The sequence below is a fragment of the Lolium rigidum genome, chromosome 7 (genome assembly GCF_022539505.1).
Source record: "Lolium rigidum isolate FL_2022 chromosome 7, APGP_CSIRO_Lrig_0.1, whole genome shotgun sequence".
NCBI classification, from domain to species: Eukaryota; Viridiplantae; Streptophyta; class Magnoliopsida; order Poales; family Poaceae; genus Lolium; species Lolium rigidum.
Window position 1 is genome coordinate 302,123,059 of NC_061514.1, and position 25,887 is coordinate 302,148,945.

General features: G+C 49.5%; 2 protein-coding genes across 2 annotated transcripts; one reads left to right on the top strand and one right to left on the bottom strand.

Moving 5' to 3' along the window:
• Nucleotides 1-3,446: 3,446 nt before the first annotated feature.
• Nucleotides 3,447-11,673, top strand: LOC124673064 (glyoxylate/hydroxypyruvate reductase HPR3-like). The gene is made up of 3 exons (XM_047209197.1): nucleotides 3,447-3,830; nucleotides 4,248-5,173; nucleotides 11,608-11,673. Exons 1-2 carry the CDS (start codon nucleotides 3,447-3,449, stop codon nucleotides 4,770-4,772), a joined length of 909 nt encoding a protein of 302 aa, XP_047065153.1. The 3' UTR covers nucleotides 4,773-5,173; nucleotides 11,608-11,673.
• On the bottom strand, nucleotides 5,897-9,324 carry LOC124673065 (putative G-type lectin S-receptor-like serine/threonine-protein kinase At1g61610). Its single transcript, XM_047209198.1, has 7 exons — nucleotides 8,016-9,324; nucleotides 7,533-7,637; nucleotides 7,241-7,434; nucleotides 6,909-7,116; nucleotides 6,590-6,827; nucleotides 6,300-6,450; nucleotides 5,897-6,199 (listed from the first exon to the last, which is right to left on the bottom strand). Exons 1-7 carry the CDS (start codon nucleotides 9,322-9,324, stop codon nucleotides 5,897-5,899), a joined length of 2,508 nt encoding a protein of 835 aa, XP_047065154.1.
• Nucleotides 11,674-25,887: the final 14,214 nt, after the last annotated feature.

The window sequence follows — 25,887 nt, forward strand, 5'->3', positions numbered from 1 at the left end:
TTAGGCCTAGAATGTATAGTATTTCAGAACAGAGAGATTATTATAAAAGGTACGACTACAATTATGCTTATATTTATTATTACGGCGACAAAACCAAAGCATGGGGGAGAAAAGATGGTGTCATTGGATGGCTACGCACGCAGGGAACACAAACCGGACATGGAAGAAAAAATGGTTGTTCGATTCGTTCCCCCTCTATGATGACTCTATGTGTCCCGTCTCTGTTATCAGCATACCATCAAAACGCCGGCCTGTTATCCATGTGACACTAACGACACAAGATTGCCCTGGAGTCAGACATAGCACAAAAGCATGGATCTAGCAGATATGGTGTTTTTGCACCAGTGATTTATGCCCCTGCTTTCTAAATAGAATTTTAAATGTATTATAAAATGTCAAGAAAAAACCTAAACAATTTCTCGCATATAACATGATGTTCTATATGTTCCTAAAGTCGTTTCACGACAAAATGAAGCTATTTGAGTCATGTGCAAAAGATTACAAAAAATTGGTGTTAAAAATAATCTCTCTACAAGACTGTTCCTTGTCTTCTTACAGATGGTACATAAAATGTCGGGTTCGGCGAAAAATGGCATGCTCAAATAGAATGTCGACATATATGAGTGAATTTTTGTTCGGAATTTTTTTGATATTTTAAAAATATTTTTTTCGCTTGCAGGAGCATATGCACCTAACATCAAAAATGCATTTCCGGAATCTAGCAGGTTACCAGTGCAATATGATTCTTTTATGGAAACGGGACCATCCACTCTAGCATGCACACAACCTTTATATTATTATAAAATTCATAGCATATTGGTTTTACATTATATGGATCGTTCAAAGTCGTAGCAAAAAATAAACATCGAAAGAACAAGAGTATCCTCTATGCATCTTGGATTCGCTTAGAATGATGACATCCATCCTAGTAGAGGATAGCCTGAACGACCGCCATCAGACGATTGGAACCAATATGGATAGGTCCACGTTGCTCTACAGGAAAAATGTAGGACCACATGTGATTGAAGAAGCCGCCCTCTGTATAACCTACAACAAATCGGTTTCGCCTATCTAATAAAAAAACATCCTTTCGACATTAATTTGTAAAGGAATGCACCTAACATGCGTCCGTGGGTGCTGGCATGTGTTCCTGGCCGTGCAGTCGGCGGGGCTGCGGCGAGCGGGCGACACGGCGTGTTGGCCTCTGCGTCGACTAGTGGCGCTAGATCTGGGAGATCTCCTTCCCCGAACGTGAAGCTCTTGTTACCCGGCCGAATCTCCAGTTTGGTGGAGTGGATGACGGTGGGGTGTTTGGGAATAGGGGAAACCCATGGATAGCGGTGGCCACAGCGTTGTCGATGCCCTTGGCGCCGGGTCCCTCCTCCTAGGCTTCATTGAGGTCCCCTCTCCTCCCACCCAACCCCTTGCCGTAGGTGAAAACCCTAACCCCCTCGTGGATGGCGGTAGAGTCATGATGATGTTCCCCTTCTTGAACCCATCCGGGGCTGCTGGGATGGCTGGCGAGTTTTCGTTCATCGGTGATGGTGCTTGGCGATGCTTCATCTGCTGTGATAGTGGTTGCTACTCCTTGTTCGCCGATCTTCCCGATGCGTCATTGCTGATCGGCTTGCGTGTTCTTGGTGGCGGTGTTGTGGTTTGGAGGTGATTGTGGAGTGTCGTCTGACGCGACAAATGGTCTTGATCTCTTCAATGGACCACGACTTTTCTCTCGAGCGTTCTTGGGGGAACATCCATGCTTCTCGACGGTGCGATGCTCTTCGATCCGGGGAGAGAGGGAAGGGATCCCTCTTCGGAGTCGGAGACCGTGAGCTGGTCGGATATGTTCATATCGAAGCGATGCCAGGATTACTTCTATTTTTTGTGCCTCCTATGGCCCCTCCTCCCCTAGTGTCGACAATCGGCAAGGCGATGGCCTCGACGTCTCAAGCAAAGCTGTTCTTCTTCTTCTTCTTTTCTTATGTTTACTTTTTTCTCTGAGTCTTGTAAGCTGTGTAAGATACGTAATGCGCGCTCTATCTGCCGAAAACGATTTTATTAATTTGAGATAGGGCTACAGCCTTATATTTAAAAAAGATGTGCATGATTTTATCAAGGTACGGGCGAGCGGCGACCTAGGCAGTAGTTCTTCCTGCCTGGTTCCGAACAGGGGAGAAGGGGATAAGAGCATGCCTAACAGGCCCCGTATAACACGCCCATCCCGTAAAATTCCGGCGGGATACGGGGCAGGCGCGATTTGGGGCGTCTAGCAGGCCCCGTATTCGGGCCGGCCCGTTTCGGCGGAATACGGCCCCTAGGAAATCGGCCCCGTCGCCCCCTACTTATACTGGGCGCAGGTGCGAGTGAGGGGTTAACCCCTCACTCGCAACCCTAGCTCCGCCGTGCGCCGCCGCCTCCGTAGTTAGCTCCGGCGAGCAATTCCTCACTCCCCCGCACCGCATTCCACCCCAGCTCCGGCATGTACGCTCGCGGGCGCAGTACCGCCTCGCCGGCGAGCGGATCGAAGCGATCCCGCTCGCCGGACACCGTGGAGGAGGCGTGGCGGCGCCAGTGCAAGCGCTCCGCCCAGGGGAGCCACCGTGCGGCGTGCCGGTACGCCGGCGCGCTGTACGTGCCGGATTCTCTCCGGGAGTTAGCCGCGGGTGGGCGGTGGTACCGAGAAGACCCGCCGCTCAAGCCGATGAGCGGCGTCGCCTTCGAGAAGTGGCGCGCCGACTGGGAGCGTGACCGCACGTCGAAGGCGGCATGGGCGGCGCGCATCGGCAGCACCAGCGGCGGAGGAAGCGGAGGAGATCCGCGAGCCAGCGAGGAGGAAGCGGAGGCGGCAGAGGAGGAGGCGGCCTTCCGGCGTGCGGTGGCCGAATCCGAGAAGGATGCCGCCGAGAAGGCGCGGGTGGAGGCATAGGAGGAGGCGGCGGCCATCGCCGCCGTCCGGGACTTCGAGGCGGCGGAGGCGCAGGAGGAGGCGGCCTCCATCGCGTTCATCCCATTCGTCATCCTTGACGAATAGATGTAGGATAGATCCGTAGTATGATCGCAATGTATGTATGATCTGTAGTATGATCAATGAAGATGGACTTCCCGGGGTTTTAATTTTTGAAAATACGAGGCGAAATACGGGGTCTGCTAGACGAAATGGCTCTTCCGTTAGCAATTTTTCAATACGGGGCGAAAACCGAGCGTTATACGGGGCATATGAATACGGCCTGTTAGACATGCTCTAACAATCTGAATCTGATTCTGTTTACATGTACAGCCAGGGGCACTTGTGTCATGGAGTTTAGTCCTAATCCTCAAATGAAACGAAAAGGTCAAATAGTCAAGAGACAAAGTAAATAGTGTAAATAAGGGCAAATTGTAGAGTTTCAAAGTAAAGCATGGCAAAAAAGTAAAATTCCCTCATTTCAGGTGGTTGGAAAGAACGGCCGATGGCGTCCGCCATTGCCGCCGCGACGGCTCCTCCCACGGGCGCCCAGCACTCTGTCCTCCTCCTGCGCCGCGCCAACGACTACCTCGCCGCCGCCCTACGGGCGCGCTACCGCGTCCTCAGCTTCTACGACTCGGGCGGCGCGCCCCTCCCGGCCTTCCTCGCCGCGTCCGCCGCCGCGGAGCCCGAGGCCCCGCGGGCTGCCCTCGTCGTTGGCGTCGACGCCGCCTTCCTCGTGGCCGGCGCCGGCGAGGTCTTCTCCACGGACGTGGCCGACCACGCCATAGGGCTCCTCATCGACGTGCTCCGGAATGTCTCCGCGGCCGACCGCTACGTCTGCCGCGGGCTGTGGCCCGTCCAAGGGGACTACCCGCTCGGATCCAAGGTCCGTCCTTTCTTTCTCTACCTACTGAGCACAGTAACAACAGATAAATGGAGTATTATCTGAAGATTTTCTTAGTTTAGGCCTTACAAAGTTTGAACTCAGATCTTACAAGGCCGAAGGCCGGGTATCTTCTTGTCCATCTCGGAAAGAAAGAATTGTACTAGGATGCTTACGCAAACTGCTTCCCATGAATTGCTCAATTAGAGCAACAGTAGGGTAGTAGAATTGAGACTTTTTTTCTGTTATAAAAAAAATCCAAATCTGGAGTCTGGACACTACCCCCACATTATTACAGTGTTCATCATTCAATTCCTCACTGGTTCTAAGTGCTAACTAATTACCGGAAGTCCTGTTCTTCGAATACATTTTTACTTTCAGTGAAAAATACTGCCAACACTAATGCCGACACTTTACCAGCTCGGTGGCAAGCGCGTAGGCATCATCGGTTTGGGGAGCATCGGTTCATCCATCGCCAAGCGTCTCAAAGCATTTGGCTTTGTCATCCAGTACCATTCCAGGAGACCAAAGGATGGTGTCTCCTTCAGATACTTCCACGATGTGATCAGCCTCGCTACCGAATCCGACGCGCTCATTGTCGCGTGCGCGCTGAACGACCAGACGCGGCACATCGTCAACAAGGAAGTCCTGAGGGCACTAGGTAAAGATGGCGTAGTGGTGAACATCGCTCGCGGAGGGAACATTGACGAGGCGGAGCTGATCAGCATGCTGAGGGAAGGCAAGATAGCTGGCGCGGGCCTAGACGTCTTTGAGAAGGAGCCCGTTGTGCCGCCGGAGTTCTTCTCCATGGACAACGTGGTGCTAACTGCTCATGAGGCGGTCTTCACCACAGAGTCTGGCTCCGACCTTTGCGACCTCATGATTGGGAACCTCGAGGCGTTCTTTGATGGTAGGCCATTGCTCACGCCTGTGCCTCCCAAGTAGATGTGGTGGAGAATAGAACAAGAGATCATACCAAACTCAGTGTGCATACAACGTTTGTCATGTTAGATATATGCTGCTCCTTGTCCGAGTTACCAGGGGTGACAAGGAAATATATGCTACTCCTTGTCCAAGTTACCAGGGTGATGACAAGTAGATATATGCTACCTATTGTCTGAGTTACCACAGGACACAAGCCGGACCTAGCGAGAGCACTACCCTCACCTATGATGTGTTACATCTGGCCACCAAGTTCTTTTGCAGCCCTCACCGGTCATCATCATCGCCCGTCCAGGTCCGTCCAGCGACGGCTCCTGACATGCACATCCCCACGCTAGAGGGGCCCTGCTTACCTCTCCGACTTGGGACCATAATCGCTCAGTTTTCACCAAGTCGCCAACAAGGTTAGTGCTTCTCGCTTGCATTACATTTCTAAACAGAGGATGGTACCTTTTTTATGCTCCATATGTTCTAGCTTTACCGTTGGAAGAATTAGGTTTCATGTTTGCTGCAACAAATATGGCAGCATTTCCCGTTTGTTGATCGGACCTAGGTTATTAGATGCAAAGGTGTTCCCACACTAGTGGCCCCATTGAGTGTAGATAGATATTTCTACCTAACTTTCACCTTGTCATAGTAGTTATGAAAAAAAAAAAGTTTAGCAACATGAGACTTGGGGTATGTTTGGCTGGTATCCATAGCCATCCTAGCAAAATTTGATAGCCTATGATTCTTTGGTTGTTTGTTGTTTGCCAAAATTTTAGTTCATATGGAAAGCGGACTAAAAGAGAACAACAAAAGAGAGATCACTTTCGACGATTGAACAGCACTTTTATATCCAGATTGGAACTGGACTTGAACCTTCATATCCATCTTGCCAGCCTTCCTCACATTCCTTTCACAAGCATTGCTAATTATTTCGCCAATGAGGGGTCTAGGGATATCTTATTTATTTTGTCTAGTGAAATTGCTAAAATTTTATACATCGTGATATGGCATGAATCAAACATACCGAACCAGAGAGATTATGTTCCTTCATGAATCGTAACTACATTTTTATGCATCTCTCTTGTCTAAGTTATCCTTTACATAACAGTTATAATATCTAGAGCGAAGGAGTAATTTACCTACCTTCCCCCTAGAACCGTAAAAGTCAGGCTGTTCTTTGAGCTTTTAGCGTTTCCTGTTACATGTTCTACTTCGTTATCCATATGGGGAAAATATATAGGTTTATTTGGGATGGACAGTGTGGCACTACCATTCTCCAAGATGAACACGACTGATGACATGGGTGGCCGATCTTTTGGGTTGTCCTGCACACACAAGAGTCCTAACTGGATACAGAGCAAAGCTTCATCTATTATATAGCTCTCCACAATGTCATGTTCTACCAAATCCTTGATGTTCCCTTTGTTCCATTGGTTCCACGCCTGAATAAAACAATCAAATCACAACTGAGTTCCCAAAAGAAATAAAGAAGTTCAATTATATAGTTTTTTTTTTGGCAAATTTAGGAATGCTTATACTCACATTAATTATGAGGTTTTCACCCTCGTCTAAGTGGTAAGTAGAGCTTATCTTCACGCCAGTTACGACCTCCAAGGTCAAGACACCAAAGCTGTACACATCTGATTTGGCAGAAAAGATGCCTCTCATTGCATATTCAGGAGCCATGTAGCCACTGTTTATATTATCACCAAAGCAAAATGTTACTTATACACTACCTAGGTTCAATTTTTTGAAATGAAATAGCAGGCAGCGGTCTCCGTTATAAAGAAAAGGTAAACTTATAAATTAATTTCATGGGAGTTTTCACTCACTATGTTCCGACGACCCGTTTGGTGTCTGCCTTTTGTTGGTTGTCACCAAACATCCTTGCCATACCAAAATCTGCTATTTTGGGGTTCATTTCCTCGTCTAGTAAAATGTTGCTTGCTTTAAGATCTCTGTGAATTATCTTTAGTATGGAATCTTGATGGAGATATAGAAGCCCTTTAGCAACCCCTTTGATTATCTTAAACCGGGTTGGCCAATCTAGCACCGTGTTTCTTGCGCTCTCTACAAAAAGCAAAAGCATTATGATTAGTGACTGATGCGTTGCCGCAGTTCAAGAATTTTTTATGTGGTGCTGGATCATACTGAAAAGGTGAGCATCCAAGCTTTTATTAGGCATGTACTCGTAAATCAAAAGTTTTTCATCTCCCTCCAAGCAGCAACCAAGAAGTCTAACCAAATTCCTATGCTGTAGTTTGGCGATCAGATTAACCTCATTCCTGAACTCCACCATTCCTTGGTCAGAATCCTTCCCAAGCCTTTTGATAGCAACTTCACGACCATCTAATATTGCCTTTGTAAATTAAAGTGGAAAATGCATGAGATTGTAATTCATGTATGCCTGACACAGAACCAAGACAAGAGAAATATTCGGAGAGAAAAAAGACCAAGACTGGAGGAGATGCATGATTAATGACCTTATAAACTTTGCCAAAACCGCCGTGCCCGATCTTCAGCGATTTGTTGAAGTTGTTTGTTGCGGCCACAATATCTTTGAAGCTTACAAATTGAAATTCAAAGCTTCCGGTTGGGCTTCCTGCTCCAAGTCCTTCAGGAGTTTTCAAATCTCCTAGCACTAACATCTTCAAATTTTCATGTTTCTGTTTCTTGCCTGTTTCCAAGATAGTTCGGATATTTATAATCTACTGAGAATATCATATAATAGGATGTTACATATATGCATGCCACTGCTACCAAATATGTTTATACCTTTGGACTTGCGAACCCATGTCCCAATGAATAAGCATGTGAACACCAGAGCACTTCCTAAAACTGGCAATACAATTTTCATTGTTTTTCTCTCCTTTGTTCTGCCTTCAAAAATGCATCACAAAGTCATTAGACAATGTTTGTGGTACAAATAATAATTTTAATCAACTATGGGTGTCAACCCCTATCTCTAAAAAGTAAAAACTGATATTACACCATTTGTGAATAGTTTCAGGATCTGGTTCCGCCAGGTGAAAACTCCCAAAATTGCTTACACACACATATGCTTTGATTCCTTGGGAGATGCATTTGACAAGTCTTGTAAAGGCTCACATAGAATTAACTAGAAAATGGTATTTCGCCAGAGATCCTGTTGGCTTGTTCACACAGAATTTCTGAGACGTGTGGCGGTCCAATAATTTCTTTTGTAACTTTGAATTCGCGATGGTCTCCATCGCGAAAGAACGGGAGCCTGGGTGGTACCTGCAGTAGCCGCAGCGGCGACCCGGAGCCGGAGGTAGAGCGTCTCGGCACTGCCAACAGTGCCAAACTTTTCGGTGTCGATGAGGTCCCCCGCCCAAACCAGACACCTCGTGGCATCTCCCCTGGAGCTGCTGCTCAGGTTGGTGTGCGCGTACGCCACGCACGAGCAGTTGCCGGCACACTCCGCCGCGCACTGCGCCGCGCCCTTGTTCTCCACCACCACGAACCTATCGGGAGCTTTCATCAACGGCACCGCCAAGAACGTGTCCTCCTCCCCGACGCCGCACCGTAGCTCCTCCTTTCGCCGGCACCCCTGTGCGAAGCTGCCGCGGCGCCACTCCTCGGGGCTGGCCGGCTCGAAACCAGCGAGGCAATGGCATGACGGCGCCTCGGCGGTGTTGTCGCAGTAACCGAATGCGCCGCAGTGGCCGTAGTGGCTGCACTCGTGTGGCGGCCAGCGGCCCAGCGTGTCCCACCGCTCCGACATCCAGCTCTGGAGCTCGAACATGCCGGAGTGGGCCATCACATAGCGCGTGCGCGGGGCGCCGGGGGAGAGGGTGAAGGCCATGTACGACTCGTTGGTGGTGTCCACGACGGCGAGGTAGACCATGGCGTTGATGTTGGGAACGTACTCGCTGTTGACCCTGTACCCTGTCCACGCGCCGCTGCGCCAGAGCGGCCGCGTCCCGTTCCAGGTGAAGAGCTGGAGGGTGGTGACCGGGTCCACGCCATAGGAGAATTGCCCCGGCGATGGATCGCTTGGGCCTTTCCAGGACACGAGGAAGTTGAAGCCACCGCCGCTGCCACGACCACGCTCGCTGGCGGTCCGGACCCTCATGCCGGGGAGGAACGTGTCGGTTGGGTCGTCGAAGCTCTGCCATAGCACGGTGTTGTTCGGCGAGCGGAGCTCGAGGTTCCCGGCGTCCGTTAGCACGGCCACCGCCGAACCAGCGCCAATGTCTGGAGCGACAACGTCGGTCGCCCAGAGCACGTGGCCGTTGTTTTCGTCGGAGAGGACGAGGCTAGAGGCGTTGGTCAACGTGAGGATCGGGCGGCCGGTGATGGCCGGGGACTCACGGTTGGCGACCCACACCACGGTGAGCTCGGTGATGCCGCTGTACCATATGCCGAGGTACTGGCTGGCAGGCACGGAGTTGGACGGGGAGAAGAAGCCCAGTTCGAAGGCGCCGCCGTCCGAGACGATGGTGGCGCCGGGGAAGAGCGGCCTGCCGACGACAAGGCTGTCGTCCGACGTGCTTAACGGCAGCACGACAAGGAGGAGTAGCAAGGCGATGCCGGCAGCTGCCATGGCTGCTTCTTCAGGCCGTTTCACCCTCGATCGGCTGCAGGTGTTGGCTATGGTGTACGGTATGGTACGCCAGGCGAGAGCTTCCCACTTTGTTGGTACCTATCTGCTCCAGCCAGAATTCAACGGCTTTGCATTTTGTCAACCATATGTTGTACGCGAATGCTGGAAAGGTCCATTGATTTGTCGAGGAAATAGCAAAACAGTCAAACTTTTGAGATTATTGTTGCTTGTAAGACCAAGATCGGTCGGTGGCATTGTATTAATTAACAGCATGTCAGCATCAGCAAGAGAGTACATCAACAAAGTACGATTGTACTATTAACAGAAACTATTAATTTGAACAGCTTGAGGATTGATTTGATGTTGGTCCAAGAGGATATATAATGGAAAAGTCAATTCTACAACCAGCTTAATCATCAGCCGGTCACCGTCATGTCGCTCCAACCTCCAAGGTGTTGCTTCTCCTCTCTCGCGCATATCCGCTGCTTCTTATCTGCTCGAGCATCGTTCTTCTTATCTCTTCTAGCATCTCTATGGTGTTTCTGATCACGGTCACGCTTGAAGTAGATTTTATCTCTCAAATCATGATCTAACTTCTAATTCCAGTTTTTCTTATTGTTATTATTTCTATGCTCACCAAGGTGTAGCTCCGCATGATGACAGCCTCTTTCTTTCACTTCGTTATGCTTTCTATCTTCCTCCATCAACAAGTGCTGCCTTAACTTTCTCATGTTGACTGTACACTCTGAATGGAAAAAAGAAAATTTGAACTGTTCCGAAGATGGTGGCAGAGAGTTAAGAACCATCATTAATTGGACTTTCTCCTCGAATGGTTTTTTTTTTTGTGAGAAACTTCTCCTGGAATGGATAGCCAGCAATTTTCAGTTACTCGGACAAAACCAGCAAGCTTGTTCAAGTGTTGATTGACAGATTGGTTGCCCATCTTTTCCTCTCATCCGTAGTATCCTCTATGGCTGGTTTGGTTTGGTGCACGAGTTTTAGCAACATAGTCTATGCTCTTAGAAGTGAGCAAGTACAACAATTTTCTCTTCCAAGGGGTGAAGTTATCTCCAGCCAACTTGTAAGCACGCATCAGCTCTGCAGACGCGGCATTGGAGGCCATTGAGGAAAGAGATGCTTACAGGAAAAAACTTGATGTGCTTCTTCCTTGTGAGCGTTGTGTCAAACAGCTTCTATCCACTGATAATGGAGAGGAGCAGAGCAGCAGGCAGGCCAAGTGAGGGAGGGGAGCTTGGAGTTGATGGATGCTGGCGCTGCAGACAACTCGACGGCAACGAGCTTGAGGAGGCAGCGGTCACGGAGAGATTGGAAGGTTGGCAAGGTGGTGCAGTGGGGCGGCCGCGGCTAGGTGTTGCATACCGGGGCGATGACGGCAAGGTGGTGTGGACTAGGGTGACAGCGGTGGCAGTCGACCAGGGACTGGAGGGGTGGCGACGAGTCGCAGCAAGCAGCGCTGGGTATCGTGGTCCTGTGCATGGAGTGATGTGGTGTGACACGAAAGATGGAGTTGGTTTTCCCAGCTGCAGCAACGATATTTGCTTCAGACCAATCTGAGGTTGTCGTCAGTGTACATGTCTCTCCTGCAGATTGGATCGGGTTGAATTCGCAGCGGGTTCTAGGAAGCCCGTGGAGTATTTGCTAACTAGATCGATAATGGCTTGAGGATTTAACATGCGTTCCCTATCTTGCTCTGATACCGTACCAATGTTAGTTTTTGGCACTAATACGCGGTCTAACCCCTATTCCTCGATCCTTTTCCGTGTTGCCACTCACGGCGATTCATTTGAAGCTAGGAATTAGGGACCTTTGTATAGTGCTAATTCTGATTTTATTTAAACCATAATTCTTAATATAAGTATTTCAGATAAATCTTTTTAAACAAAAACTCTAGGTTAACCGAACCAACCACGATGGTCCATAACTATCTAGGAGTCTCGGTCTGCAATTTGACCCACAAGCACACATGTGTGAGTTACATGCTGGATTTGAAACTAAACTCAAATCCATAGACTTTAATCAGTTCATATAGCCAACATATATACAATCTAGCTTTCATCATAATATTGTGCCCAGGAAATATTTTTATAATTCCAGTATAAATAATATTGTGTTCCCGCTCAACAGGCAATATTCATAATGCAATGGTAAAATTCTGTATTGAGATTTGAGGGAATAAGACAATGTAGTATAAATGTTGCAAGCCACATTTTATAATTCTTACAATACCCCTACTCTTGACCTCTCTGTATCTACTGATTTTAGGTGCCACTGCCGAGTTCACAACTGTGCTAGATTTGGTAGAATCGTTGCCGGTTGCTTCTGTTCCTAAGGGCATATCCAGATGCAAAACGGACGGTTCACGACCAGCAACGGAAGAATAACGAGCTTACCGAAAAAGCCGAGCTTGAAGACAGACGACGGGTCGACAAGACCGACTAATTTTCCCCCCGTAACGCTCTCCTCCTGCTACAGTACCCTTGAGAGGTCTCCACCGCCGACCGGGCCGCCGACGGCCACTCCGCCAGAATAGCTGGTCGGAGTAGGCTTAGGTTGGGCGCCGGAGTAGTTCTAGCTGTAGATCCGTAGGTTTCTAGTTGTTTGTGGCGTTCGCCACCGTTTTGGGCGTATGTCCCGTAGAGGAGATGGAAGTCTGGATCTCCGCCGCTGGATCCAGGCTGGTCTAGGGCTGCTGCTGGCGCTTTCTCTGCTCCGGTGGTCGGAGGGAGGTGCGGCGGGTAGCGGCGCCATCTTCTTCTTCAATAAAGCTGCGGCGACTGGCTCTTCTCCCTCCCTCTGCGGTGAAGACGAAGCTCCCCAGGCCGGCCATGGTGGCGAGGTGGGGACTCTTCTTCGTGCTGCAAGGTGCGCTTCTGCATCTCTCCTGGCCGGCCTTGGTGGCGAGGAGGAGTGGATGCGTGGTGTGCTGTTTTTGGATCGAGGCGGAGGATCCGGTCTTCTCCGTCGGCGTGGTGTGTGGTTTGTGGTTGTCGACTCCGCAACTTCTCCTTCCCGGCCATGGTGGCCGGAAGAGAAGCGGCGGCGAGGCGCTTGCGACCACCGCTAGTCGACTTCGCTTGCGGTGGTGCTACGGAGATGCGGATAAAGCTCTCCTTCGAGCGAAATACATGGTGCTCTTTCTCGACACCGTGATCCTTGGCTGGCAAGGCGGCCCTTCAACAACCTCCATTGCGGAGGCCCTTCTGCGCTCGGTTCGTCGGAGCTCAGCACTTCTCCACCGACAAGTGGTGCGTCCCCGGAGGAGGAGAAGTGACCGGCGGATCAGAAGCTTCGCCGGAAGTATGCTCTTGAGCAACTTGGCATCGTATCTCGACGGCAACGTCTGGAGATCGCCGGCGAGTGGTGGCGGAGACTCCCAGGGACCTGATTGCTTTCCTAGATTTTGTCCTAGGGTGTTTTTCGTAATGTTAGAGGACCTTTCTTCAAATTCCTGGTTTCTCTGTGCAATAGACGCCAGAGGTCCTCTTTGTAAAATGTACCTGCCACATATGGTCTGAATGAAATCCTCTGGGGCCTTCTAGGCCCTGTCTTTGTTCCAAAAAAAAGATGCAAAACGGACGCCAAAAGTGGCCGCGTGCAGAGAGAAGTGGTCACGGCGGTAGTGTGCAGCCACTAGCCACTGGATGCATATGTCAGGAAGATTCGGACAGTGCATCAATTTTGGTGCAGCCCAATGGGGTTTCAAAACGTCACCATGATGATTCTCTATCGGCTAATCACCTTGGTAATGCAGACTAGTTAATAACTGACATCGGTAATGATTCTCTATCGGCTAATCGTCACAATTTCAGTACAGCCAATGGAGTAACAGTCTGTCGACCTGCATAGGTTGCTGTTCGTATCGCATGGGGATTAATTTTGAATAAGATGGATTTCATCTTTGGTAGGAGATGCATGTTTATGCATGGGAAGGAGTACATGTGACACCCATTTCTTTTGGCGTGTGGTGTGCTATTGTCGTGCCGTCATATTCTTCTGTTTCAGTCTGAGAAGCTAGAAACGCAAAGTCTTAAGTAAAGTAAAAGGGAAAAGAGATGCAAATGCAAATGTATGTAGATTCTGCCCTTTCCGACTCCCAAAGCTAACCTTATGGGGGTGTCCGAAAGGAGCAGATAAAGAAAGAAATTTGGACTATCATCATACCCCTTTCCTTGTCTCCAACTTGGACATGGTATTGTAGCTGGCATATTCCCTTGTTCGTATTTCCTTCAAATTAAGGGTAATTGAAGAAAAGTACTGCATGCATCCTCCTTGAGGAGAGATGCATGCAGTAGTTATAAGAATATCCACAATGGGAGTATCATAGCTAGTATCATGCATCACATGCATGCAAAAAAGCTGATGTGTCACATCAATAAATGAAGGAAGAAATGGTAGTAGTATCATAGGTAGATACTGTATCATACTACCTCCATCCCATGTCTTAAGGCCTACTACCTCCGTTTTAAGGAATAAGACGTCATCGTTTTACGTGTTTTTTGTTTGACCAAGAATTACTTTAAATAGATAAATATTGTTTGTATGAAATTAGTATCATTGAAAAGTTCTTTTCAATATGAATCTAACGATACTAATTATATACTTCGTATAATATAATCAAGATTTTGTTGCTCAATTTTTATAGTCAAAGTTCGTCTTGGAATACGCGTGCGCCTTATTCCTTGAAACGGAGGTAATTTTTTTTTAGAAAGTCAAATTATGTTAAGTTTGACTAAGTTTTTAAATAAAAATCATTAACATGAAAAGCACAAAATCAATATCATTAGATAGATAATGAAATATATTTTCACAAGGTATCTACAAAATATCATATTTGTTCATAATTTTTTCTAAAAGTTTGGTCAATCTTTACTTCGTTTGACTATCTGAAAAAATATAGGTCTTAAGCCTTGGGATGGAGATAGTAGCACGTAGAAATAGAAAAACTAATGTCAAACCAATCTGCATTGAATTCTACAAATAACTAAATATAATTAACCTATGATACTACTACATGATACTATGCATTGTGAAGATAGTAGTATCACACACTAGTACCATATGCATGATACTACTATATGATACTCCGCATTGTGACTAATCTAAGAAGGATACACAATTTAAAATATGGGCCCAACCACGGGTAGCCGTAGGAAGATCTGATTTTCGAATACAAATGGTATAGTAATGCAACACAGCCGACCGAGATCTAGGTGTGTCGCATGGGTGTACTGGACCCTGAAAGATGTGCCGTAGGACTGCTAGCAGGTGGAATCCCAATCAGCATCCACAGCTTTCCCCTGAAACATTGTCTCCAGCAGCCAAAGAATAATTCCCCAGCTTGATCCGTCCACTTCATTCCCATGCCCCAGTGCACCACCTCTCTGTTGTTGCAGCCTCTCTTTCTCTCTCTCTCTGAATCTGAGTTCTCTCTCTAGCCTACATAGGTATTCTTCTGCTCTCTGAAATCGACTTCCCCGGCCCTCCCAGTGCAGAACGGTTGGGGATCCGGATTTCTCCGATTCTCGACTAGTACAGTACTACTGCCACCTATCTGCTGCAAACTTTGATACTCCCACCTGACAGACACTTGCTCAAACATGAAACACTCACTCTCACACTGACAGCAACAGCTCGTTGCGACATCAACTCAGCTAAAAGCAAAGGTCCTTCCGTTCATCCGTCAAGCTAGCCGCTAGCTCATCTCTCCTCAGTGTCAGACCAGATCGATGAAGAAGCAGCATTGGTCCACTACTTCATCGGCCGCGCGCCCTCCCTCCTCCGACCACGCCACAAGTCAATACTCCTACTAATACTTCGTTAACTATTTAGTGATTTAGCCTTTGTCTCAAGTCAAGTAGATTATAAAACTATATTTTAAAATGATTCTTGTGATACAAATTTAGTGTAATAAATATTGTTGTTTTTCTGAGGAAGTTGATCAAATTAATAAAAAAAATTGGACTTAGGACAAAAGCTAAAGGTGCTGCGAACTTATATTCTTGGAACGAGGGGTAAATACAGAGACAGCCACACGTGAGAAATGAATGAAATGAAATGAGTGCATTGCTTCTGTTATCTGCAGTGCAGCCTGCCTGCGACAGACCCTGCTGCTCAAATTAATTTACATTGGTGCTATTTGGCGCTTGCCCTATCCGTTAGTAGTAGGATCTAGAGACTTGAATTTGGCGTAGTGTAGTTATCAGTAAACACATGTGAGCTCCATGCATAACCGTTGCGTTCACGCGTCCCATGGGCCACAGACGCATTGGTTTTGTACTTCTAGCATGTCATGCAGATATATGTAGGATACTGATTGCATGCACAGAGGTACGGTAGAGATCCGTGTTAGAGATATATTTGGTAGTTATAGATTACACGGGGTTAGATTGGGATTGTTTCTATATTCCTCCTAGAAGCCTTTTTGGCCTTCAAGCTTTGTAGGCACTACGGGAACCCGCCGACGTGCCGACGGCCAGAATCTGTGCCGACGGCCGCCGTCGGCACAGCCTCGCTCGCCGTCAGCCCAGCAAAGTGGCCGTCGGCACAGCCTGGCCGTCGGCACAGAACCACTAGAGCCGACGGCCGCCGTCGGCACACTGTAGCCGTCGGCACAAACCCAGTATGTGCCGACGACACGTAGCCTAGCCGTCGGCACATGGTTATATGGTGGGGCCACAGACAGCCACCGACAACGGCGTCAGCAGGTGGCAAACGGCGTGATGTGGGCCGACGGCCGAGCCGTCGGCACGGCTTCCCCGCCATTTTTTCCTTCTTCCCGCCCTTATTCGCGTCATTCTTTTCGCGCCATTTCCTATGTAGGCCGACGGCCGGGCCGTCGGCACGAGTTCCCGCCATTTTTTCCCGCTCCTTCCCTCCCGCCATTCTTCTCGCGCCCATTCTCTCCCGACAATTATTCCCGCCGTTTCAGCCCTCGTCGTCCTATATATACCCATGTCTTCTCAACACTAACATCACCGACAACATTTCTCTCCTCATCAACTCTCTCATCCAAAAAACACCACGAATCCTCCTCCGAGCTCGACCGCCGTCGAGATGGCTCCTCGTCGCCGTAGCAACACGGGCTTCATCGGCGTTCGCCGGCGGGCTGCGGGCCATTTCGCGTCCGAAATCTCCGCCGGTGGTGTGCGTGTGTGGCTCGGCACCTTCTACACGAAGGAGGCTGCCGCCCGCGCATACGACGTTGCGGCTTGGAGGTTTGGCCGGTCGCGCCACGAATTGAACTTCCCGGAGGTCGGGTCCCCGACGGAAGCCGAGAGTCTCTCTACCGAGCCGCTACTTCGCTCGGAGGGTGAAGCGCAGCGGTTCGGAGATGGCCGCGGCGGATTGATACCACCGAGGCGGACGAGCGGTTCATGGCACAGGTGGCGCGAGACCATCCCGGAGACGTCGCGGCCACGCGCGCATTCCGGAAGGAGAAGCAGGGCGTACGGGAGAGAGAGGAGGGCGGGAAAGCGGCAGAGGAGGGCCGAATATGACGCGGAGTACGCCAAAGGAGAGGCGTCGACATGGGGGGAAAATGATGAACGGTGGTTTTCGTACCTCTCAAGTACCGCTTCAGAGGACACCCCTAGCGAGGACGAAGATTTCGAGAACTGATTAGTATGTGTGTCGAGTTCGTGTGTCTAACGGGTCATGTGTCGACCCAGTGTTAAGTGCTTTGTTCGTGTGTGGGTTTAGTTTTTTAAGTGTTTTGGTTTGTGTGTTAGTAGTGTAGTTTTTAAGTGCTTTGCTTCGTGTGTGGGTGTAGTTCTTTAAGTGCTTTGGTTTGTGTGTGGTCTAGTTCTTTAAGTGTTTTGGTTTGTGTGTGGGTCTAGTTATTTAAGTGCTTTGTAACGTGTGTGGGTCTCAAGTTCTTAAGTGTATCATTATTGTGTGTCGTCGGAAATCGAGCATCGGAGGGTGGGAATGGTCCCAAAACTCGGGCGGATTATAGACTCGTAGGGGTAAAATCCAGGATCTGTATGTGGAAACTCCTGGTAAGCCCAACCTATGGTTTCCCATGTACATATGTCCTAAACAAACCAAAGCAAATAAAAAAATCCATTGTTACACCGTCACACGGAGAAAGCTATAGGGGTAGATCTGCGGGGTCCCCGCCCTAGGGTTTCCGAAGATACAGATCAGCGGAGCGTCGGAACCGCTTAAAAACTTGCATATGTCCGTAGCATATGTGCACACGTGTGATGTAGGGTTTGGCTAACCTTGCATGTACCCGACGTTGACGATTTTCGCAGACATAGGCCAGCACTTGGTGAAAATCCAGGATCTGTATGTGCAAACTCCTGGTACGGCTAAAATGGAGCCTATTTTATGGTAAAGTAAGCCCAACCTATGGTTTCCCATGTACATATGTCCTAAACAAACCAAAGCAAATAAAAAAATCCATTGTTACATCGTCACACGGAGAAAGCTATAGGGGTAGATCTGCGGGGTCCCCGCCCTAGGGTTTCCGAAGATACGGATCAGCGGAGCGTCGGAACCGCTTAAAAACTTGCATATGTCCGTAGCATATGTGCACAAGTGTGATGTAGGGTTTGGCTAACCTTGCATGTACCCGGCGTTGACGATTTTCGCGGACATAGGCCGACACTTGGTGAAAATCCGGGATCCGTATGTGCAAACTCCCGGTACGGCTAAAATGGAGCCTATTTTATGGTAAAGTAAGCCCAACCTATGGTTTCCCATGTACATATGTCCTAAACAAACCAAAGCAAATAAAAAAATCCATTGTTACATCATCACACGGAGAAAGCTATAGGGGTAGATCTGCGGGGTCCCCGCCCTAGGGTTTCCGAAGATACGGATCGAGCGAGCGTCGGAACCGCTTAAAAACTTGCATATGTCCGTAGCATATGTGCACAAGTGTGATGTAGGGTTTGGCTAACCTTGCATGTACCCGGCGTTGACGATTTTCGCAGTACATAGGCCGACACTTGGTGAAAATCCGGGATCTGTATGTGCAAACTCCTGGTACGGCTAAAATGGAGCCTATTTTATGGTAAAGTAAGCCCAACCTATGGTTTCCCATGTACATATGTCCTAAACAAACCAAAGCAAATAAAAAAAAATCCATTGTTACATCGTCACACGGAGAAAGCTATAGGGGTAGATCTGCGGGGTCCCCGCCCTAGGGTTTCCGAAGATACAGATCAGCGGAGCGTCGGAACCGCTTAAAAACTTGCATGTGTCCGTAGCATATGTGCACAAGTGTGATGTAGGGTTTGGCTAACCTTGCATGTACCCGGCGTTGACGATTTTCGCAGACATAGGCCAGCACTTGGTGAAAATCCAGGATCTGTATGTGCAAACTCCTGGTACGGCTAAAATGGAGCCTATTTTATGGTCAAGTAAGCCCAACCTATGGTTTCCCATGTACATATGTCCTAAACAAACCAAAGCAAATAAAAAAATCCATTGTTACATCGTCACACGGAGAAAGCTATAGGGGTAGATCCGCGGGGTCCCCGCCCTAGGGTTTCCGAAGATACGAGATCGGCGGAGCGTCGGAACCGCTTAAAAACTTGCATATGTCCGTAGCATATGTGCACAAGTGTGATGTAGGGTTTGGCTAACCTTGCATGTACCGGCGTTGACGATTTTCGCAGACATAGGCCGACACTTGGTGAAAATCCAGGATCTGTATGTGCAAACTCCTGATACGGCTAAAATGAAGCCTATTTTATGGTAAAGTAAGCCCAACCTATGGTTTCCCATGTACATATGTCCTAAACAAACCAAAGCAAAAGACGGAACTGGGATACGGCAATTATCTTGGAGAACCCTTCACGAACAGGGCTATCTCGTCCGGAGTTCTATGGCTTTTAGGGGAAATGAGTAGGAAACGGCCCGTTTCACCACATAGTTTGTCGGAACGAGGCCATATTTGGCACGTGCGTGGGCCTTAGGATGGGAAGCAAGGCCCCGGTCGCGGATTTCCAATCCGAACCACGGCGACGGTTTTTCCATTTTCGGGGTGCCGGAAGGGCTTTTTTTGTGAAGCAGCCTACATGGTGCGCATTTCAGTATCGCGCGGGACATCCGCGCAGCGGTAGGATACCTCCTACGCACCACCTATCACATGCCATATGCGCGCGGAAGCCATCCGGGAATCCCACCCGCTTCTGCGGTGCCTCCGCCGAATCCGCCGGAAACCGACCGGATTTGAACCGGGGCGACACTTTCCTTCGCTCAATAAATGGAGGGAAAAATGGTTTTAGGTCTATGACGCGTCATTTTATGTGCTAAATGTTTTCCGTTTCGCGCGTTGGCGGACGGGTGCAACCGCGCGCCCGGTACGGCCATACCGCATGTCCCGGCGGCCCCGTTTTGCACAGTTGGCGAAGCAAACGGAGCCAAAAAATCGCGCGGAGCCGTGTGGCGTCATTTTATATGTCCTAGCAACCACTGCAAAAGATGGAACTGGGATACGGCAATTATCTTGGAGAACCCTTCACGAACAGGGCTATCTCGTCCGGAGTTCTATGGCTTTTAGGGGAAATGAGTAGGAAACGGCCCGTTTTACCACATAGTTTGTAGGAACGAGGCCATATTTGGCACGTGCGTGGGCCTTAGGATGGGAAGCAAGGCCCCGGTCACGGATTTCCAATCCGAACCACGGGCGACGGTTTTTCCATTTTCGGGGTGCCGGAAGGGCTTTTTTTGTGAAGCAGCTACATGGTGCGCATTTCAGTATCACGCGGGACCTCCGCGCAGCGGTGGGATACCTCCTACGCACAACCTATCACATGCCATATGCGCGCGGAAGCCATCCGGGAATCCCACCCGCTTCTCGCGGTGCCTCGCCGAATCCGCCGGAAACCGACCGGATTTGAACCGGGGCGACACTTTCCTTCGCTCAATAAATGGAGGGAAAAATGGTTTTAGGTCTATGACGCGTCATTTTATGTGCTAAATGTTTTCCGTTTCGCGCGTTGGCGGACGGGTGCAACCGCGCGCCCGTGCACGGCCATACCGCATGTCCCGGCGGCCCCGTTTTGCACAGTTGGCGAAGCAAACGGAGCCAAAAAATCGCGCGGAGCCGCGTGGCGTCATTTTATGTGTCCTAGCAACCACAGCAAAAGACGGAACTGGGATACGGCAATTATCTTGGAGAACCCTTCACGAACAGGGCTATCTCGTCCGGAGTTCTATGGCTTTTAGGGGAAATGAGTAGGAAACGGCCCGTTTCACCACATAGTTTGTCGGAACGAGGCCATATTTGGCACGTGCGTGGGCCTTAGGATGGGAAGCAAGGCCCCGGTCGCGGATTTCCAATCCGAACCACGGGCGACGGTTTTTCCATTTTCGGGGTGCCGGAAGGGCTTTTTTTTGTGAAGCAGCTACATGGTGCGCATTTCAGTATCGCGCGGGACCTCCGCGCAGTGGTAGGATACCTCCTACGCACCACCTATCACATGCCATATGCGCGCGGAAGCCATCTGGGAATCCCACCCGCTTCCTGCGGTGCCCCGCCGAATCCGCTGGAAACTGACCGGATTTGAACTGGGCGACACTTTCCTTCGCTCAATAAATGGAGGGAAAAATGGTTTTAGGTCTATGTCGCGTCATTTTATGTGCTAAATGTTTTCCGTTTCGCGCGTTGGCGGACGGGTGCAACCGCGCGCCCGTACGGCCATACCGCATGTCCCGGTGGCCCCGTTTTGCACAGTTGGCGAAGCAAACGGAGCCAAAAAATCGCGCGGAGCCGCGTGGCGTCATTTTATGTGTCCTAGCAACCACTGCAAAAGACGGAACTGGGATACGGCAATTATCTTGGAGAACCCTTCACGAACAGGGCTATCTCGTCCGGAGTTCTATGGCTTTTAGGGGAAATGAGTAGGAAACGGCCCGTTTCATCACATAGTTTGTCGGAACAAGGCCATATTTGGCACGTGCGTGGGCCTTAGGATGGGAAGCAAGGCCCCGGTCGCGGATTTCCAATCCGAACCACGGGCGACGGTTTTTCCATTTTCGGGGTGCCGGAAGGGCTTTTTTTGTGAAGGAGCTACATGGTGCACATTTCGGCATCGCGCGGGACCTCCGCGCAGCGGTAGGATACCTCCTACGCACCACCTATCACATGCCATATGCGCGCGGAAGCCATCCGGGAATCCCACCCGCTTCCTCGCGGTGCCTCGCCGAATCCGCCGGAAACCGACCGGATTTGAACCGGGCGACACTTTCCTTCGCTCAATAAATGGAGAGAAAAATGGTTTTAGGTCTATGACGCGTCATTTTATGTGCTAAATGTTTTCCGTTTCGCGCGTTGGCGGACGGGTGCAACCGCGCGCCGGTACGGCCATACCGCATGTCCCGCGGCCCCGTTTTGCACGATTGGCGAAGCAAACGAAGTCATATGGGCTGATAGTTGTTATCACATGTACCTATGACGTAACCAAGATCAAATAGAGGCATATGCCCACCAGGGGAGCCCGGTGGGATGTAGTCAAAGGGGTAGATCGCGCGGTCAACGGAATTAGGTTTTCGTCGAAATCGAGCATTGAAAGGCTCGAATGGCCCCAAAATGTGTGTGTCTCCCTATAATAATACTCCCTCCGTTTCAATATATAATGCCTATAGATTTTCCGCACGTGTAATTAGCGCAAGTCATTTTTTAACACAAAACCACCTTATTTTCAGTTAAAAGGAAAAAAATGAAAATAAAAAAATGCCTATAGATTTTCAGTTCCCAGATTCTATATTTTACTTGATTGTAGTCGTGCAGAGAAAAAAAATCAGAAAAGATTAAAAGAAAAAAAAATGAAAACACCGTGCCGACGGCTAGGCCGTCGCACGCCTAGGGCAGCTTATGTGACCGAGCCGGACCAAGTCCGGCTCATACGCACGCCCTCTCCCCACGCGCCACTCCCCGCACGACCTCTCCCGCGCGCCGCCGCCGGCCACTCGCGCCGCCGCCGACCACCGCCCGCGCCACCACCGGCCCTCGCCGCCGCCGGCCACCGCCGCGCGCCGCCGCCACCGCATGCCCTCTCCCCACCGCGCCGCGCCGCCAGCCACCTGCCCGGCGCCCCCGTCCCCGGCGCCCCCGTCCCCGGCGCCCCCGTCCCCGGCAGCCTCCTCCCCGGCAGCCCCCTCCCCGGCCGCCCCCGTCCCCGCTGCCACCCTCCTCCCGAGCCCGTCCCCGCTGCCGCCCTCCTCACTGTAAGCATTTCCCCCCCATTTTTTCCTTTTTTTTATTTCTATTTGTTGTAGATGATTTAGTTGTAAATAGAGCAAATAGAAAAATTGCAAAGTGCAAATAGAAATAATTGGAGAATGAAATATAGTTGAAAATAGAAATAGTTGGAAAACGAAATATAGTTGGAAATAGAAATAGGATTTTGTTGTTGTTTTACTTTTTGTCGTTGAAATAGAAATAGTTGGAAAACAAAATATAGTTGGAAATATAGTTGGAAACTAATTTTGTTGTTGTTTTAACTAGGCCCCGCCATGACTGCCCCGTCGTGACCGCTCCGTCGTGACTGCCCCGTCGTGACCACGACCGCTCCGTCGTGACCGCCGTGTCGTCGTGACCGCCGTGTCATCGTGACCGCCGTGTCGTCGTGTCCGCGATTCTCTCCCACCGGCGAGGGTGAGCTAAAACTTCGCCTCCCCTCTCCGCATTTTTTTTACATCACTAGATTCATTTTTCAAGTAAAGTTGCGTAACCTAGGAGTCACTTCCCGTCCGCGAGCGTTACGCGGATAAATATGCATTAGTGGTCGGCATATTTTCAACCGTAACGCTTGCGGCATTTACGGGACAGTCGGCGGATGCGTAGTTGTCTACGTTTTCCATGTTCTACTCCGGTCCGAGTCGGGATTTCGCGGCGCCTCCCCGTTGTTCTCCGGATGCACATCCTCTCGGTTTTTTGCCGAGACGTGTATCGGGAGAGCAGCGGGGAGGTGCTGCCGAAATTCTGACTTGGACCGGGTAGAGCATGGAGAACGTAGCCAACTACGGATCCGGCGGCTGCTAGGAGCCCACCTAGTAGAGATGTAGGTTGATGCATGCGTTTCGCCCGGTAAAATAAATAAAAATATGATGCATTTAATTTCATGGTACTATTTGTTGTTTGTCTCCCAATCAAGCGTGAGGATGGCTGATAATGGGTGGATGTACAAGTGGCCGTGCTAGTTCGACCGAAATGACGGAAGAGTGGGTATGGAAGACCAATTTATTAGTGAAGGAGTTAGCGCGTGGTTCAAAGTCGGGCGTTCGTCCAAGTTGCCCTTGCGCTCGTTGCAAGAGGCGTCATCGTCACGGAAAGGATGATATGACTAAACATCTTTGGTTGAATGGGTATATGCTCGATTACGTCACGTGTGTCGACTTTGCTCGCACGAACGTGACAGAGGTGAGGTGATGAGGCAGCGAATCGATGGCAATGAGGACGATGGGATTAGATACTTGCTAGATGATCTCCACGATGCCTACATGCCGGAATCGCCGTAACAGGAGGAACCGCCGTAACCGGAGGGACCGCCGTAACCGGAGGAACCGCCGAACCGGAGGAACCCGAGCCTACCGCAAAGGCCTTCTATGATATGATGGCTGCGGCTAAGAGGCCTCTATACGAGGGTGCAAAAATTTCTCAGCTCGATGCCATCGCGCAAGTACTAGCCGACAAGGCCCGGCTTCGACAAAGACCCGTGCATGCTTTGAAAAAATCTGTAACAGTTGGTAACATGTTGCCCGAAGGCCATTGTCTCGCCTAAAACCATGTATGCAAGCAAAGAAAATGTTGAAAGCGCTCGACATGGATTATGTGAAGTATGATTGTTGTCCCAAAAGCTGTCTTTTTTTTTGGAAAGAGTTTGCGGATGACAAATATTGTAGCAAGTGTGGGTCCTCTAGGTATCAAGAGATAACCAGAGCTAATGGTGAGAAGGTGCAGACAAAAGTCGCCGTGAAGATTCTTCGTTATCTCCCATTCATAAAAAGAATCCAGCGGTTTTACATGTTCGAGGATTCTGCCAAACGGATAACGTGGCATAAGAACGGGTTGAGATTCAAGGACGAGGAGGGACGACTAAACATGGGGCACCCATCCGATGGTAAAGCATGGCGTAACTTCGATGCAAAACACCCCGATAAGGCAAATGATGCTCGGAATGTCGAATTGCGATAGCAACCGATGGATTCAATCCATATGGTATGTCAGCATCCGCGTACAGCTGTTGGCCCGTGTTTGTTATTCCGCTCAATCTCCCTCCCGGAGTCCTTATGCAAAGGAAGACCATATTCCCGTCGATGATCATTCCGTGGCCTCGATTACCCGGGAAGAATTTGAGTGTATTCATGCAACCGCTTGTGGATGATTTGCACCACTCTTGGCACCATGGGACCTTGACATACGACCGAGCAACGAAGACAAACTTTGTCATGAAAGTTTGGTTCCAATATTCCATGCACGACCTACCCGGGTACGCTCTATTTTGCGGGCATTGTACAACTGGTAGGTTTCCATGCCCAGAGTGCGTGCACCGATTGGAGTTCATTTGGCTGAATGCGGGTCGCAAATATGTCGCATTTGACAAACATCGAAAGTACCTCAAAAGAGGGCATCGGTTCGGAGGAGACAAAAAGAACTTCACAAAGGGCAAAGTTGTGCGTGAAGAAGAAACGATACCAAAGTTCAATGGTGAAACTGTTGATGGTGAGCTACGTGCTCTCCAGCGTAGTAAAGAACCCGGCAAAACATATGTGGGATATGGTGAGACACACAACTGGACTCACGTGCCAGGCTTAACACAGCTCGAGTATTACAAGGATCTCGAACTTCCCCATAACATCGATATGATGCACACCGAAAAGAATGTGGGGAGTCCGTTTTAACACCGTCCCGAACATTCCCGACAAGACAAAGGATAATGTCAAGGCTAGAGTCGATGTTGAGAATCCGTGTGACAGGCAAAGACTACACATGCATCCTCCCGAGGGCAATAGAAAAAATTGGGTCAAGCCGCATGCCAACTACGTGCTTGATAGTCTCCAGAAGGAGGCAATGATGTGGCTGAAATACGCCGTTATGTTCCCAGATGGCTATTGTTCGAATATGAGTAAGGGAGTCAATCTTACAACAGGAAAAGTAAACGGGCTCAAGAGTCACGACTATCATATATGGATTGAGCGACTGATGCCGGTGATGGTTCGAGGGTATCTCCCCGAGCATGTCTGGCGAGTGCTTGCGGAGTTGAGCCATTTCTTCCGCACGGTCTGTGCTAAGCGGATATGTGAGTCGGTGATTGCGAAGTTGCATGATCAAGTGCCGGAGTTGTTATGCAAGTTAGAGATGATCTTTCCACCGGGTTTCTTTACTCCGATGTTACATCTCATTGTGCATCTTGCGAACGAGGCACTCTTGGGTGGACCGGTGCGATATCGTTGGCAATTTTGTATTGAGAGAGAGTTCAAGTATATTCGAAACAAATGTGGCAACAAAAATAAGATTGAAGCATGCATAGCCGAGGAAACTATCCTCCGGAGATGGCGGACGCCACGACAACGTACTATGCGGAT